The 18,245-nt window shown below is 37.1% G+C and overlaps 1 protein-coding gene across 1 annotated transcript in view; it reads left to right on the forward strand.

Moving 5' to 3' along the window:
• The window catches only part of LOC140170806 (ADAMTS-like protein 1), a 311,693-nt gene that overhangs the window by 284,778 nt on the left and 8,670 nt on the right, over window positions 1-18,245 (forward strand). The window contains 12 exon segments of the mRNA XM_072194025.1: window positions 5,929-6,007; window positions 7,088-7,398; window positions 8,925-9,054; window positions 9,618-9,831; window positions 11,299-11,484; window positions 12,550-12,703; window positions 13,109-13,420; window positions 13,749-13,782; window positions 15,576-15,708; window positions 15,710-15,784; window positions 16,989-17,174; window positions 17,919-18,069. Coding sequence (XP_072050126.1) covers window positions 5,929-6,007; window positions 7,088-7,398; window positions 8,925-9,054; window positions 9,618-9,831; window positions 11,299-11,484; window positions 12,550-12,703; window positions 13,109-13,420; window positions 13,749-13,782; window positions 15,576-15,708; window positions 15,710-15,784; window positions 16,989-17,174; window positions 17,919-18,069 — 1,965 coding nt within the window.

Genomic DNA, 18,245 nt, shown 5'->3' on the forward strand with positions numbered 1-18,245 from the left:
GTAGTGAATATTGTTGAAGGTTTGTCTGTTTGCTTTTATACAGACAAATCCCAGATATATTCTGTTGGTTGGACATCTGGTCTTTGCCCCATCTATCATTTGTTCCTGGATCTGGAGTAGAACTTTGCATTGGACTGTATTGGGAAATTGGTATTGTTTATTCATTTCAGTTTGCGACAATGAATTATAAATTTCTTGAGCAGAAATTGAGACAATAGCAAACTGGGTAATAGTTTACAAAATGCAACTTTTTCATGAAAATATTAGGCTGCTGTGTCAAATTCTGTTAACTTTCTCATTTAGACCTAGGGACTGTTGCGTTATTGACCCGAAAGACCTGCCCGGGACGACCCGGGACGAAACAAGCTTAGCTACCCGATGAAATTCAAAGACCGGGACGGAAGAAGCATGACCATGATGACCCCGATATCGATCGTGTATTCAAACAGCAATTTGCGGTAGCCAATTTCAAGTGCTTTGCTGAAGTGGTCAATTAGTTTGGTCACCGATTACATTGATCGTAACTGGAGTACTGGACTAGTTTTTATAAACCATATTATAGATTTAGAGAAACGATTCCTGATTAAACCGTCTTAAATTACTATATATTTCCTTAATTTATAATAAATAAAATAATACAACATTTAAATCACGAGAAGTATTATAATATGCCTATATCTATCATGATTTATGGACGATCCTGCCCAAGCTATAAAACATTTATTCGATTAAACTTTCGCAACAAGCAAGACAAGGTTAAACATGTTTTAGCTGTATAAACAAACTTTTTATTTCATTGAAAAAGCTTAAATTTTGTTCCAAAATTTACAGTTTTATCTATAAGTTTTGACATAAAAGAACTGGATGCAAACATGTTATCTCTTTTGACGGTAATGCGTATTATGCATTTATCAAGCACGTTTGCGGACATATTTTTACTGCTCGACACAATTTTGCATCTATTCAAGATGGTGAATTTCTCGAAATATGTGATGTATTTTTCTGAAAAAATTCCTTCCTTTCTCAAACTCTTTGCAACTTTCCACTCATCTGATCATCTTTGTATGTGACGGAGGCAATGCTTTTCTTGCTTTTATTTTTTTTAATTGCGAGACAAAACTACCCCCCCCCCCCCAAAAGAAAATGTTTTCATGAAGTTGTTTTGACCATGTCGCAATCATCGAGCTACGTATACGCATCATTTTTATTCATTTTATACCTGTCCGTTCATGTGTGTATCTTTTCATTTGCTTATTTATTTTAATTCATTAATTTATCTATCTGTTTACTTATCTTTGCCCCGAATTACCCATTTATTGATCTATCCGATTTATTTGCATGAATATCCATCTCAATATCTGACCATTTATATATTTATTTGCTTGTTTAACTCTTTATATTTATTTGTTTATTTATTTATTTAATATTCATCTATCATATCCATTTTTCATTTCAATATTTAAGCCGTTTCTTGTTTTATATTCATTAATTCATTTTTATTTTGACATATTTATTTATTTATCTTTAGGGTCATATTGAATTTTAATTTTGCTTTCGTATAGACCTAGTTTATATTTCATTATATAATCTGTTATAGTTTAAATCAGATAATAGACTCAGATGTATATGACATTTTAAACTTTAATTTTAATATTGCTTCGTTGAGCCCCGGGGTTGAGCCATGAGGAAAAATTACTTTATTTAAAAGTAGCATGCACTTTAAGAAAATCGTGTTTTTATATTACTTGGTTGTGATTCTAGAGCCTGCTTTGCAAGTGTAGCCAGCCTTAGATTGAAGTAGAACAGCCAAATATTCGTCCCATTTGTCATTTTTCTCATCCCGTTTTTAGTAATTTTAACGACATTTTTCTCTTTGCTGTTCCCAATTTATCCCTGAAAAAATTCTGGGGGGTTATATACCTCCGGCTCCCCCTGGCTACACCGCTGCTGATTTGGCTCAGATCCAAAATATAGTGCGTGCTACCAGTATATATTTTGAGTTATTAATTTGCGTATAGGCCTACTAGTTTTAGCCAAAATTAAAAACATATAGTCCTACTATTTTCCACGAAAGATGACACTTATTATAAAATTAATGATGAAATTTAATGAAATGTTTCGTATAATTATTTTATTATAATAGTCATAGACCCTGCAGCCTATTCAGCAATCATCGATCAGAATCAAACATTTGACAGCGAAATGCTATTAAAAATGCGGTCAGCTTCTTTTTGTGTTGTGGTAAGTGGTCTTGAGAAGTTATTGCCAATTATAACAATAGCATCGAGTACCGGCAAATTACAAGATCGATTCTCATGGCGGGCGGTCGTGATGCTCATCTCAATTATCTGGTTTATGAATGACCTTTTCATTTTTCAGTGATTCCAGGGGACGATGATGTAAAGAACACGGCCCGATTATGCATTAGTCTACCTTGATCGTCCGACCCGGAAAATTCTGCGGGTCAATAACGCAACAGTCCCCTACCACAACAGCAATATTTTACTCCAGAATCAGAGGGAGGTCTTGCTGGTCTTTCATCTGCTCCTAATGTATTCACACCTCATTCACGTTCCAATTCAAGATGTAACCATTCCCGAGCTCTCTACCCACCTTTCAGCCGCCTCACACTTTTTTAAAGAAGTTTCTTCCACCTAGGTCCCAAGTTGTGGAATAAGCTACCTGAAAATATTGTCTGTTGTTCCACCATGTCCACTTTCAAGACTGCAGTTAAAGCACTCCAGTAATTGTGTTTGGTTACTTTCATTCCCTTTTTCTTTGTCTTTTTATCTTGTTTTTACTTTTTAGTTTATTTTTTGTTCCCTTTGCACGTAGGGCTTCCCTTTAATGGGTATTGCCTGTGTTTTTTGCCAATTGTAATAAATAAGAATAGCCAATTTATGACAACAATCCGATGGTCTCAAAGTGCTAAACAATAAATACAAAAAGCTTTGTTATTTATCAAGCTTAGCTCACAAACATTTGAGAAGGCCAATAAATTGCTATCTTCAGAAGATAGTGATATTTCAAATCTCATGTTTTAATATCCAGAATTGCACACAGTAACAAGCAATACCACAACCCCTGGGTTCATTTTGAAATTTGAGCTGAAATTCCAGAAAATTGAACAAGGCCAGTAAATTGCTATCTTCAGAAGATAGCCATATTCCAAATCTCATGTTTTTAATATCTAGAATTGCACAGAGTAACAAGCAATGCCACAACCCCTAGGTAGATTTTGACATTTGATAAATTTGTATTGACACATAGAAGTATTCAATTAGCAGTAAATATCAGTTGCAATATGGTTGAGGTTATGTCCTCCTGGTAGGGAATGTGTTAAACAGTTGGAGTTGAATTTCAGGAATATTTGACCTTTGCAGGTCATTCAACTCAGATATTCCAGCATGGCAGGAAGATTTATAGAGGTTTTCATTTTTGCACTTCTCATAACTATTTTTAGCTGTATGGTTTAACTCGCACCTGATAGTATACTAATACCCCCTCCCCCTCCCCCTCCAGCCTCTTATTAAGCGTGTTCGCCGTGTTTGGTAGGCAAATCAATCCAAGGAATTCAATCTTAGATTAAAGCAACTCGGAGCTAATAAGCTCAATATTCTGTTGAAATCCATACACCCCTTATGGAAGACATGACCTTAATCTCCCATACAGGGTGTGTAGATTTCAAATGGCGGCACCCATTGACCCATTCAGGTAACCCCATTTGAAATTCACACTCCCTGTGTGGAAGATTAAGGTCATGTCTTCCATAGGGGTGTGTGGATTTCAACTGGAATCATGCCCAAATTAGACTGATTCGACAAAATTCCATCAGGAGTTATTGCAAGAGGGACCCATCAACAGTAGCCCCCCATGTCACTTCGGAAAACGCGGTAAATCGCAACATTATTTGCAAAATTTTCCGAAAAAATAATATGTTCGAAATTGTCCATATTTTTACTCCCATGAATTTCAAAGCACTGAAAATTAAGGAAAGTGCCAATTTTGGGCTTCAACTTTTCACTTTTGTACACATTTCAATGGAGAATGAAAAATTTACATGCATTTTTTCGGAAAATTTTCCTTTGCGAAAAAAAATTAAAATCTTTCTCGTTTTGATTTTTAGGTTCGTAAATAGATATTACTTTTGGGCTTGGAGATAAAAAAAAAATAAATAAAAAAAAATAAAAATTCAAATCGACGTGAGTTCCTCAAGTGCGTGTGGTCGGTCCGTCAATATGTGTATGTATCAGGTACACAGCAAATAACTTCCACCCTGCCTGCCAGGTGATTTGATGTGGAAATTCACTCGCGCATCTCAAGCAAGAGCTGTTCAGGTAACTTCAAGGGTATTTCTTCCATAGGGGGTGTATGGATTTCAACTGGAATAGCCCAATGGTTTAATCACCTGTGTGAGTTTCTGCATGTAAAATCATCGGCAAGTAAGAGCTCTATCACTCACCTTAAGAGCCCCCATGTCACTTCGGAAAACGTGGTAAATCGCAACATTATTTGCAAAATTTTGCAAAATTTTCGGAAAATGTGGTAAATCGCAACATTATTTGCAAAATTTTCCAAAATTTTCAAGATTTTAAGCTTATCTGCCAGATTTTGTAGTGATCTTTGGTGATTTTAGCTTTTTTGAGCGATTTCGCCCAATTTACCGCGTTTTCCGAAGAGACATGGGGCCTAACAGTAGCTGCCAGCTGTCAGAGTGTACAATATAGAATGCAGAAATTGTCAAATGTCTATAGGGCAGCTATTAAATATTTTCCCTATTCCTACTGCATGTCCACACGCCTACTCCTAGCACTACCCCGATCAGTTCCACCAAGCATTTACTTCTGGTCAGCTATCATCAGCCATCATTTTTGGTGTTTCTGTGACTCTTTTTAACCACACGAAAGTAATTTGTTTGTTTTTACCAAAAAAGGACAAACTTACACCGCGTATGCCAGGCGTAACAGCGTTCACATTGCAACATACGCCTGGCAGAGATTACACCTAACTCGCTAATTCTGACATTTGTCAGGCATAAATCGTCAGATGTACGCCTAACGGATCTTACACTGACCATCGTTCACACTGGCACTACTCCTGGCAGTGCCTACCACTTCTTTTAACAACTTGCAACACTCATACATAGTAGTTATACAAAGGCCCCTGTTGCTAAGGTTAGAAGTTGATTCTAACACCTTCAGAAAGTCAGAACAAGTTCACATTGATAGAAGCCTACAGGAAGACATGTGGATTCCTGCATATTCTAGGGGCACCCTGCTTCAATCTATGAACTGTACATATGGCTGTAATTAGAAATTATAGTAATTATCTATTTACCCAAGTTCAAGGTCAGGCATAAAAAGATAGAAAATTGTGCTAAATTTGCATCTTTATCATTGGTAATTGTTTCTGTTGTGTGAACTAATTGGATTTAAAATGAGACAAGTTCAACCTAAGGCTTCAGGAATGGGCTATTCCAGTTGAAAGACATACACCTGCTGTGGTTTCATTGTGTAAAATTATGGTCATGACTTCCATAGGGGGTGTATGGACTTCAACTGGAATAGCCCAGTAATGATTGTTTTAGGGTATATGATTGGAGTTAGAATTAGGGTGGGAATAAGATAAGGATTAAAAATTGATGAGAACTCATCAAATTGAAAATATGGTTAAGTTTCTCAGAACTGTCTAGTTATTGTATTGTATTGTATTGTATTGTATGCCAAGGACTTGTTGACTAGATATTGGCAATCGGTTTCCCAATCAGTGACGAAAGTTACGTCACAAAAACTTTACACTTCTTGCAATACGGGCATGGCAAATATTTAAATAAAGAACTTGTTTTAGAATGAGTAAACATTGTTTTCCTCCAGTTCAACTTTATAAATTAATACATTATCTTTCATTTCTTCTGCTTATGTTTCACAGAGAGATTTCCTGAAAGACCTCAAATCCAGTTATACCAACCATTTGAGCAGCTGGAAAAGCAGGCCTTCAATACACCAAAGTATGTATGGGAGGTTTGCACTGAAATATCAGGGGCATAACTTGACTTTCAAAATGGGGGGAGGTATCATGACCAAACCCATGTCAAAGGGATTTAAGTCTACTTTCATTGATACCTTCATCAACTGTTGGTTCATGGGAGGTCTTGTGTGGTGGGTGTGGTTTTATGGGCATTAGAGCCATCCTTTGTGTGTTCCAGAACTCAAGAGTGGCAATAATATGCAATATCAAAATAATGAGGAAGTTTCAATGAATATAAAAAGCATTAAGAACTCTGTGTCAATGTTCCATCATCTTCAGATGGTGTTTTCGGAAAGGAAGACCTCAAAACCAGTTATACCAACTTAAGCAGCTGGAAAAGCAGGCCTTCAAGACACCAAAGTATGGGTGGGTTTGCACTGAAATATCAGGGGCATAACTTGACTTTCAAAATGGGGGGAGGTATCATGACCAAACCCAAAGCCAAACCCATGTCAAAGGGATTTAAATCTTGCCTAAAGACACAACATGTTAGTTGTGATGCGACTCAAACATATATTATGATTATGGGTCTGATCACTTTTAGGTAATGGCTTAGCTGTTTTAACCATAGTCTAGAGTCCAAAGTTTTCCGTTTTACGGAAAACGGAAAAAAATCACGGAATCGGAGGTACAACACGGAAAATGACATTTTTGTATGATGTGACAAAAATTGTTAAAAGATAAGAGAAATAAATGTTAAAAACAATCATGAGTTGTGTGTGTCAATTTTTATGATAAAAATGGTGTTTAATAATACCGAAATAAAGATATATTGCCAAGGCATGAACACCCTATATCCCTCCAAACATCGTAACCCGGCATCGTAATAGTCGCCCTATTATCGTGAGAATATTCCAATCAGAGGACATTGATCGCGATATTGAAAACTTAATTGTAACATTAATATCATTGTTTATACATTTTAAGCTTTATTCATGACACAGATTTACAAATTTTACAACACAGATTTCAATACGGAAAATGGATTTTAGAAAACGGTAAACTTTGGACTCTACCATAGTCCTCCAAATATAACAACACATTTAATTTCCTCTTGCAGCTGGCAGGTAGGCAATTGGGGTGAATGTTCAGTTACATGTGGCGATGGTGTACGCTCACGTAGAGCTAGATGTAAAGTCTACTTGGAGGCCTGGGACAGTATAGAGACTCTACCAGAAGAGGAATGCCAGGGACAATCTAAACCAGCAGAGTTGGAGATCTGTGAGTTGGATCCATGCCAGGTAGAGGATCCTAACGCTAATGAGCTGTTATTTGGTAGTACTGTGGATCCAGATTACTCATCAAGTGGTCCGTTGCTATATAAATGGAGGTATGGAGAATACACACCGTGTAGTGCTAGCTGCTTAGGAGGTAAGACGGGGGTGTGGTTCTTCCCAATTTCCTGCATTTTTTGTGGTCAAAATTTACACAATTCTGTTGATTTTGTTGTTTTGGGGCATTTTAGCCCAATCACACTGTTTTTCAGGATTTTCTACTACTTCCTGGATATTTCATAAGCTTTGAATCATACCCATTGTAAGATTCTGTAAACAGAGAGATGATATCTTACACTTCCCATAATGCATTTCTCTCATTTACTGATTTGCTATCTATTTGCAACATGGGTCTATAGTAACAAAATATACATCAATGAAGAGAGCACATTCAGACCTTGCAAAATATGTTTATTTCTTGAATATCGACCCATGTTTAAACAATCTATTTGCAAAATGAAAAGAAAGGGAAGCTGTATCAAGTAATTGGAGTGTCATTTAATGAGATGAGATGATACACAGACCTGCCAACTGTCCCTCATTTTGAGGGACTGCCCCTCATTTGGGGTTTACCAAAGTGAAACAAAGGGACAGTTAAATTTCACTTTAACTGCAAAACCATCCCTGAATTCTGAAAGTATTGCACACCTCAAGTCTTTGAATTTGTCGGTACCTGGTTTGCGTACATGTACAAGATTTTGGCCTCAATATCCCTCTTTCTGACTTTGGTAGGTTGGCAGGTCTGGATACATTATGTCACAAATGATTCTGCTGTATGCATGAGTTGGATGTATTCGTATAAAAAGTCCTAAGAGCAATTTGTAACATTTCCATAACAAATAGATTTTATTTTTATCCACAATATATTAGTTTCACTGTCAGATATGTCCCTTTTTATTTTGAGTGGACCAACTGAAGTAAAACAACAACAAAATCACTAATTTTGGGTTGATATGTTACAAACATCCCATACACCATGTACAGCATTCAAAATAGGGCCGGTCAGCCGGCCATTGACCTGTAACTTTTTGGCCTGGCCGGTAACTTTTCTGACTGGCATCTAGTTGCCGGCCTGGCTGGCCGGTAACTTTTTAAGGTCAAGCCCGGCTGGCCTGTAACTTTTTGAGGCATATTTCGAACACTGACCATGTACGTACAGTGTTATGAACATCGTGGAGTAATTATTTTGATAGTATGAATTAATGACTCTGTAGCTCTGTGTGTAATTAAATGACTCAGACAGCTACATTATCTGGTACTGGTCCTGAATTGGAACTTCCAAATTTAGAAGTCCCACACACCCCCACCTAAAATGTCAGAAAATGGGACAACACAAATCAATTTCTGAACTATGGGAATGTACATTGCAAATAAAGATTAACAATTTGTGAGGATTTAGGACCCAATTTTTGTTCAAATTCATCATTTTGGTAAATACCATAAGCCCAGTTTGCAAGTAGACCACTGATGTCATCAAAGAAGTAGTATCTCATGTCTACCCACAAAGGCATATGGGATTTACTGAAAAGTGGATTAATTTGGGAAAAATATCCATACCTCCGTACCATCAAAATGTGATTTGATGTAATAATCAGTAATTGGTATTTTATCATCTTGTTCTAGGTTTTCAAGAAATCATAGTAGAATGTGTCAGCATATTTGATGAGAGTCCAGTGAGTGATACTCAATGTGATATCACAACAAGGTTAACTGGGGTACGCAAAGTCTGCAATCAAAATCCTTGCCCACCAGAGTAAGTTTATAGTATCAAAGAAGATCATTTTACTATAGTAGTAGAGACTTAATTTGTGAGATTTCTGAAGCAAAATGTTATCTAAGGTATGCAGTGGTGTAGCGTCATAGGGGCACTGAAAGTATGCATGTACTCTGTGATTCTATACCTGTTCTACACCTTTTGCAAGAACGTGTAGGTGTTTGCCAGCAAATGAGGAGACACACTCACACTTCACATTTAAACCATGGAACTCTCTGCAATGGGGGACTGTCCTCGGTTCAAGGAGGTCTGCAAATGTCCGCATTTGCATGTACAATGTATTTGAGAATATGTCCTCTATCATACGTGAGATATAACGTCCACAGTTGCTAGGTAAAATTTCATACACATAAAAATACAACAACAAAAATGACCTGAAAATGACGGTATGTCGATTGAGTACGGATTCAGGCGCACGTGTTTGCATAGTCCTGAACTGAACTGAATCCACGTTTGGAGGCGATCACACGTAGGGGGGGTGTTTATTCAATTGTTTGTTTTGAAATAACAATCTTGAATCTTTAACATATTTATCTTGCCAGATGGAAGATACCTTTATTTGAGGAATGTTCCACTACCTGTGGTGGGGGTGTTCAACGGCCAAAGATAGTGATGTGCATGGAGGTGTTGGCATTAGGTGCTGGTAACACACATGTTCTATCAGATGATTCCTGTGAGGGGCCCAAACCATCAGACCCTCTGCCTTGTAATGAAGTGGACTGTCCTGCATTCTGGTTGGTTGGACCATGGTCGCAGGTGAGTAATAATAGTAAACAATATACCCAGCAAACACAAAAACGTTTTAAAAACGTTTTAAATAAGTTATATTTTGGCTTTTGGTTTAGGTAAAAACGTTTTAATAACATTAAAATGTCGGGTTATATAAAGGTCATGATAAAGTTTTAAAACGTTTTGTATGAAAACACACTACAACAATATTTTTAAATGTTTTCAAAAAATGTTATTGTAAACTATTTCTGCAAACTATTTTTGCCAAATATTGTGTCAATACTTAAATAACATTATGTTAAAATATTTGAACCCTGCAAACACAGAAATGTTCTTAAAATGTTTTTTTCAAAACCTTTTAATGACATTTAAATGTCGGGTTATATAAAGGTCATGAAAACGTTTTTAAAACGTTATTGAAAATATTTTGGACAAACATTTTTCGCAAAATATCTTTTCAACCCCAAAATAACGTTCTGTTTAGAATGTTTTGTATCAAGTTTTCAAGAATGTTTTTGGAATGTTATTAAAACGTTTTTATACCCTTTATATAACCTGACATTTAAACGTTTTCCGTAAAACATTTTTGTTTGCTGAGCAGTAGATTATCAAAAGCTGTTTTTTAAGGTTATGAAAACGTTTTATACTCTTAATATACCCTTTATATAACCCGACATTTAAACGTTTTCTGACAACCGTTTATAACCTTTTGCGAATGATGTCGAAAACGTTTTGTGTTTGCTGGGTATGTCAGCACTTTATGCAGCTATCAGTTGTAACTTCTGGGAAGAGTGTGACATTTGTCTGATGTGCATCATACTTTTGTTGACATACCCATGCATTAAAGTTATGGCTTTCATTCACATATAATTGATGCACCAAAATATTTTTAGTAGCTCAAGCTGCAGTCATTCCTCATCAAGTTAGAGAATGGAGAGTGTCAGTTTGGTCTAGTAATTGTGACACTTACAGACAGGATTTAGTGACAATAAAAGGGCCTACAGTTAGTCCAGCAGCAGAGTAGGCTAGGCTAGATGATGCTAGTTTTAGTGTATTTGTTTGCTACTTAATACTCTTTGGGTAGTACAAAATAACTCGGTTCGGTGTAAAATTGTGCCCTTGTGCAATTTTAGAATTTCAAGTTCAAAGTTTGCAAAGGGGAAAAATTAAAAACTGGTCAAATCTTGCACAAATCCTTGCCAAAAATTAATATTCTTGAGACCATTTTTATCTAAATTAGAGTATCTGTTATGTTTTGACCCCTGTAGAGCCTAAAATTTGACTGTTGACCTTTTTGCTCATATCTCGGGAAGGATAAGTCACAGATATAGATATTTTCTGAGTCTGTAATGTGTGCTCAGAGAAAAATATTGCACGAGTTTGAACAAAATTTCACCAGTTTTGAATTTTTACCCCACGTAAACTTAATAATTTATTATTAACAGAAACAGAGCTTATAAAGTATCCACGATTGTATTTTGTACTTGTTTATAGTGTTCTGTAACCTGTGACAACGGTACAACATCTCGTAGTGTCAAATGCCTACAGTTAACAGGGACAGGACAAGAAATAGAGGTAGATGAAATGCTGTGTCCTCAACCAGCTCCATCAACACAAGAAATGTGTATGCAAGACAAATGCAGGAAACCAGCCAAATGGAAGCCAATGGAATGGTCAGAGGTATATAGAATTATAGGAATTATGTGTATAAATTGTGCAGTCAAGTTGGCTCAATTGATAAGATGTTCGACAATGGTGCGAGAGGTTGCGGGTTTGAACCTCGGCGGTGGTTTATTACACTCTTGTGGAAAAATTGAGTAAGCTTGAAATAATTAAATTCCCCTGGGCAAAGATGTTAATACTAATTGTCTTGTTGTAACCTGTTCAAACCTCATGGAGCTGATCCTGGCTGTGAAGGCCAATTATGGAATGTCTAGGGTGTGCACTTCTAAGCAGCAAAGTCCCTGAGTTGTTGTTAAATGGTTTATGGAATGATGTGGGGCCATAATAAACCTGTAAAGTGTGCTGAGGCTTATGAAACAATGTCTAGGCGTTGTGCCGGTGTAGCGCACCAAGACATTATGCTTTTTATAAATTGAGAGAGACACAGACAAACATTTTAACAGACAGACAGAGATGACATAGAGAGACAGAAACCTACAAGCAGAAGGAAAGAGTGACAGAGACATACTGTAAAGACTCGTCCAATGGCACACATGTGCTCCCTTGCACAGATGGAGATCTCCCTCCCCAAAGAATCCAAACAAGACTTTGAGGTCTATGGCCTCATTTGCTGGTGGGACCACCACAGGAGGGCACTTCCAATCCATGCCTAAAATTGCAGTTTGACAAATGAGCCCATATTATACACTGGCATTAGGTGAATCTGTTGGTATTATTTAGAGAGGGAGGAGATAAAGAAAGCAGGGAGCAAGAGAGGAAGAGAGACGGCAAGATACAGAAAGAGACAAACAAATGGATAACAAAAAGGAGGCGAGCCTGTAAAGGGAGAGAGGAGAGGAGAAACAGAAAGAGAAGAGAAAAATAGGAGAAGAGGGGATGGAATAGGATAAGAAAACTGAGAGAAGCAGAGGGAAGAAAGATCAAGCGATGCCAAGACTGGACAAGAGAAAACTAAGGAGGTTCATAGCCAAGAATTTGTAGGGATTGTTTATTTTTCCCAAAGCACAAAATACAACAATCTTCGCTCATTTTCTTAACTCTTTGTGTTTTCTTCCAATCCAGTGTTCAGCAAGTTGCGGTGAAGCAACGCGGGTGCGTACTATTATGTGCATAGAAGACAATGAAGTAGGCTCACCAACTCTATTGGACTTCAGGCAATGTCCATCTAATTCTAGACCCATTGATGTGGAACAGTGTAAATTGTCAAAGTGTATAGGTATGTACAGGATCTTAAAGGCTATATAAGTGATCCCAGCAAAAGTATTTAAAAAAAATAAAATTGGTAGGAATTGCTTAAGTGAAGGAAAGTCAATAGAATCCTCATTATTGTCAAAATTGGCAAAATGGAAGAAAATGTCAGTGTTATAAAAGGGGTATTTTTTGGTCCAATTTTGTCCTCGAAATAGCATGAAAAAGGGGAGTAAATTTAATGAAAATCTGTTCAAATGGGGGTATTTGAAGAACAATTGTGGTTATCTACATTTGTGTTTTGGGGGAGGGGGCAGGACCTAAATCCAGTGCAAATACAAAATATCTGTTTTTCCATTGCTGTCATACTACTCTTTCTTCTCTGTCTATTTTACTCAAATCAAAATAAGATCCCCTTTTCTTTTCACTGCAGAGCCAGTAATCCTAGCAAACAGAACTGTGGTACACCAGCAAAGATTAGCTAGTAAAATGCGATTCTCCGTCGGCACTGAAGCCCACATCTTCGAAGGGACGACCATCACCGTTAAATGCCCTGTGCGTAACTTTAAAAAGAGAGAAATTTTCTGGGAGAGAGGTTTGTCACCTCTAATGCCTACTAATAATACAAGGATAAAGATTATTGGTAGTGGAACACTGAGGATTAAGAATGTGATGAAGAATGATTCGGGAGTATATGCCTGCAATGCTGGATCAGCGAGGGAGACATTCACGCTGTCTATCAAAGGTGGGTAGTAGTGGTTCTTTAAATTGATTGACCCTCTCCTCAATGTGTGTCGTCTGCAGATGACAAATTTTTAAAAATTCATATATTTCTGATTTATGTATTTGCATGACCATATTTCAGTAAAATGAGTACAAACAAGCCTAGTATTGGTTTGGGGGTTCTTGAGATAGCTCTTGATATTTTGAGAAAATATCTCAAAACTTGGGACGTAGTGGAAGCTGCAAATAGATGAAATAGATGCAAAAAAAGGGGGGGGGGGTGGATAATTAATGAACAATGTGTACTTACAATAACAAACTATTGCTATGATATATTCACATTTATACAGATGGTACTTCACAGTTCCAAAACATTGGAGAAAGGTAAGCATGATTTGGGAAAATATGTTTCACTATGGATGAAACTGAGCTATAATGATATGGGTGTTTATCGGCATGCGCAAAGAGTTATGCGCAGTCGTTACCAAAGGTTATGATGCTATTGCAGTTGAACCACACACCCACTATGGAAGATATTACTTTAACCCAACTACACCTTGTACTACAAAATACTACAGTTGAAAGCCACTGCGGATGCATGCATCCGATGTGATAGCACAATCACCCCAAGTCATATACAGGGTGTAACAATAAAATTTATACAATTGCATTTTGACTTCTCAGGAAAAAACTATTAGAGTTATGGCACAATTGTTATATGCAATACAATCAGTAATATCTTGGCTAAAAGAAGACGTTTAGTTGGTTTCTTTACTAGCTTGGGTTCAAAAGTTATGTCCGATTAATTAAAACGTCCAGAAAACGTGTTGGGCCACTTTTGCCATGTTTGCCCACATCAAGTTTGTACCGCGTAGATATGCTTATCGTGCATTAAACATCAAAGATTTGACAAAAAAGAATTATAAGTCGTGTTTCTTCATAATAATTAACATGAACTTAATGACTATATGATCTTTCTTTAAAATCTATAAATGAAGTCATGAAATTTCTTTCAAATTATCTTATAAATAAAGTAATTTCTCATATCCCTGAGATATCGTTGGTAAAACTGAGAACAGTTTTTGCATCCATAAGTACAAAAGAATAGGATTTTGAAATTAAGTTCAGCTTGGCTTCTAGCTGTTCGGGGACGACCACTATAATTGCCAGCATTTCTGTTAACAAATTCCACATACTTCTCATAGTTTTATGTAATTATATGCCTTGATGGAAGACATGAGTTTGGAAAATGAGCTATAAACAATCTTATGGTTTCTGCTTGACTCCATGTGCTACCGAATGTCACAACCATAAAGATACGCTCTTCCAACATGAATTGGGGTTGAAGTTGTTGAGCTGCAGCCACGATTTATAGTAAATGATGTTATGTCAGTGATTTGTTGTGACTTTCCAAAACTCAAGGAGATATTCTATTATGTAATCATTTCTACCACTTCGATTACCCCATTGTTTAAAACTACCTATCATAAGAGCATCGTCCACGGTTCCAACTCTATTCAGTCACTTTTGTAACAGTTTAGACAAAAGTGGCCCAAGCGGTTTTAAGACTATGTTACATAATTGGCCATATCTTCACTTTTATACCGTCGATTTTATTGAAACAAAGCTTAGCTGATGGCTAAAGAAATTATCTTGATAGACATATAAATATCAAACCAGAACATAAGCGGCATACTTGTGTCATTCTATTTTCAAAATTGTACAAATTTTATTGTTACACCCTGTATACTGATGGATTCGCAAAACACCAATAGCTACTGGTGGGCGACCTAGTGCGTGGTATGCGAGGGGTCTTGGGTTCAAATCCCACTCCAAACAAACTTCTTTATTCACCTTCTTTCTTTATTCATTCATTAAGGCCATGTATTCCATAGAGGGTGTATGTACTTAGCCCAATAGGCTAGGTATGACCCAGTAACAATTTGTCAAAACCTTTGACCAGTTTTCTATTCAAAATAGTACTGTATGAAAAGACAACTATTTTGATTGGCTACAAAGAGGGCTATATCATGTATTGAACCAATCAGAGATGTGGTGACTGGGATTAAGCTTAAAGATATCTAAAAGCTCTATTCTGATTGGTTACTCAGACGATTATATTAAGTACTTAACCAATCAGGGGCTCTGATCCATCCTACAAATTTGTTTGGCTTTAGATGGAGCATAGGTCAGTGGAGTCCATGTACAGTGACATGCGGCGGAGGAACACAAAACCGAGGCGTGCTGTGTGAGAAGACAACAAGGTCAGGCAGAACAAGAGAGAGTGCTGCATGGACTTGTAAGAGAAACGCCAGAACCAGAGAGTATAAGAAAATGCAATGCACAGGCTTGTGTGGATCATTGGATAGCTGGATCTTGGTCGGATGTAAGTGATAATAATAATTATATAATAAGCCAAAATTTAATGCACATGCTTGTGTGGATCATTGGGTACCAGGGGTCCATTTTACTAAACTTCATGAAGCTTTGTACATCTCAAAATCGTTCGTAACTTATGACGAGTCGTAAGTTCCGTTTCACTAAGCTGACTTACGAATGGTACCCTTCGTAAGTAATAGGGATTTACTATAAGGACCCTTCGTAAAGTTACAAATACCCAATACTAGATGTAACTTCACGAACGGTTACTTGAGTTATGAAGGGTTAAAAGTTTAGTGAAATGGACCCATGGAACTTGCAATAATAATAATATAATAGCCAAAAAAATAGTATGCCTCAAAGCTTGTAACAATTTAAAAATCCAATGTGGATTGCTCCACCCCCCCCCCCTCTCCTGACTCCAACTCGATCAAAATAAGCTTGATCTGCTCAGAACTTTCAAAACTTACTTTCTTATACACATGATTAAATATTTTTACTAATTTAATCACATAATTCTACCAGCAAAAGGTTTTAAAACATATTTTTACCAATCTTGTTTGGTATTTTTGTAAATAAAAAAATTGGCTAATTTCTCTGAGACAAAGCGCATCATAAAAGAAACGTATGTGGCAACTTTGAGATGTACTAATTTTTCAGCATTGTATATAATTATTGAAAAGAACAATAATTCACTCCTAAATTTGAAAAAAAAAAGAATATAACAGAGGGACAGAGTTGAAAGGAAGGCCAGAGAGAAGGCAGGTGGTGGTCGCCGTGCATTCTCTAAATTCAGTAAATTCTCATCGTCAACCGTGTATTTGAATGGGATTATTTTGAAATTTTAAAACGCTTGAAATATCACAAACAAATAGGTCTATGTTAATAAATAATATAAATACAAGCTAAAACCGTTGGGGTTTGATAATGAACCCCACAAAACTAACTGAGTATATGGAAAATGCCATACGACCAGGCGGTTTCATAAGTTGCCGGCTGTATCGTGCCACTCGCCGCCTGAGAGAAGGAGTGCACAGAAGGGTAAGTTGTAAGACATCAACCTTTACGCGCCTACACGTCCACTCATGAAATTCGCAAAAATAAAACACTCACAAAAAAAACCAGTGTATAAAGTAATCCAAAAAGCTAGATAATTATTACCATGACCATCTATTGATCAGATTTTTTATTCACTTACTCTTATTTGGCAGTGTGGAGGACCTAGGGAATGTCTGGGGCCATTTGAGTCTACTAAGACTCGTAATGTATTCTGTGAGAACGCTGAGGCCAAGGAAATACCAAGCCATAAATGTGATGAGAAAACCAAACCAAATGCAATCCAAGGATGTCAGAGTGAATTATGTAAACCAGTTTGGGAGGCCTCAGATTGGACAATGGTAAGTACTTATTACATTTTTTTGGTGAATTCAATGTTTGTTTGTTTGTTTGTTTAAATGGTTGCTACGTGTGGAGACACATGGAACCAGGCTATAAGCATGCTGGCCTGTAGGAAAGAGAAATGAGAAATGGATTTTAACTGCTACTGAGACTGGGATGTCACAGTTTGTTCTCCCATTATACCGGGGTAGAGTGTACTGACGGCCAGACATTATTCTGATTGGAACTGGCTGTGAGGTCGTTGTCATTCACTGCACCTACTCTGCAAATCAAATGCAGAAATGAAGAGAGCAGATCATATTTTGTACCAAAATAAATGTTATATATTTGCCTCCACCAGGGATTTGAACCGGAGACCTCTTGCACCAGAGTCAAAGACCTTAACCACTAGATCATTCTGCTTTCTGATGACCTTACACACAAAAATAATGTTTTCCAAAATATCACATGTCTGCACTGAAAACGGTGGCAGCACCAGAATTTTTTCGGGGGCATGGGTGGCGCAAAGTGAATTTCAGGAGGTCAAAATTTTCCACAAATTTCCCTCAAAAATTTTTAATCTTTGATTTTGTTTGTGCTTACATTGCATCCGCTATATACATGTGCCTCGAAAAGTGTGCTACAATGACAGTGCTGCACTGTTGTCTATCGCCTCATAGACGACACCAATGAACTATTTAGTGCTTACAAGCTTAGCTCCACCCATTGATTAAAAATATTTGATATCATTTCTATTCGTACAGTGTACAGCCACCTGCGGTATGCAAGCCGTGAAATCCAGAAAGATTCAGTGTGTATTCAAAGGAACACAAGTGGTAGCAGATAGTAAATGGTGTAATCCAAAGGAACAACCAGGCATAGTACAAAGATGTAATCTCCCTAAATGTGAAGACCGTAAGTATCTATGCTGCTATTCCAGTTAAAATCCATACACCCCCCATGAAAGGCATGATCTTAATCTCCCACACAGGGAGTGTGAATTTCAAATGGAGCCACCCATTCAGTGTCGTCTGCTCCAAAATGGGCTATTCCAGTGGAAATCCATACACCCCCCTATGAAAGACATGACC

The sequence above is a fragment of the Amphiura filiformis genome, chromosome 15, assembly GCF_039555335.1.
Source record: "Amphiura filiformis chromosome 15, Afil_fr2py, whole genome shotgun sequence".
NCBI lineage: Eukaryota > Metazoa > Echinodermata > Ophiuroidea > Amphilepidida > Amphiuridae > Amphiura > Amphiura filiformis.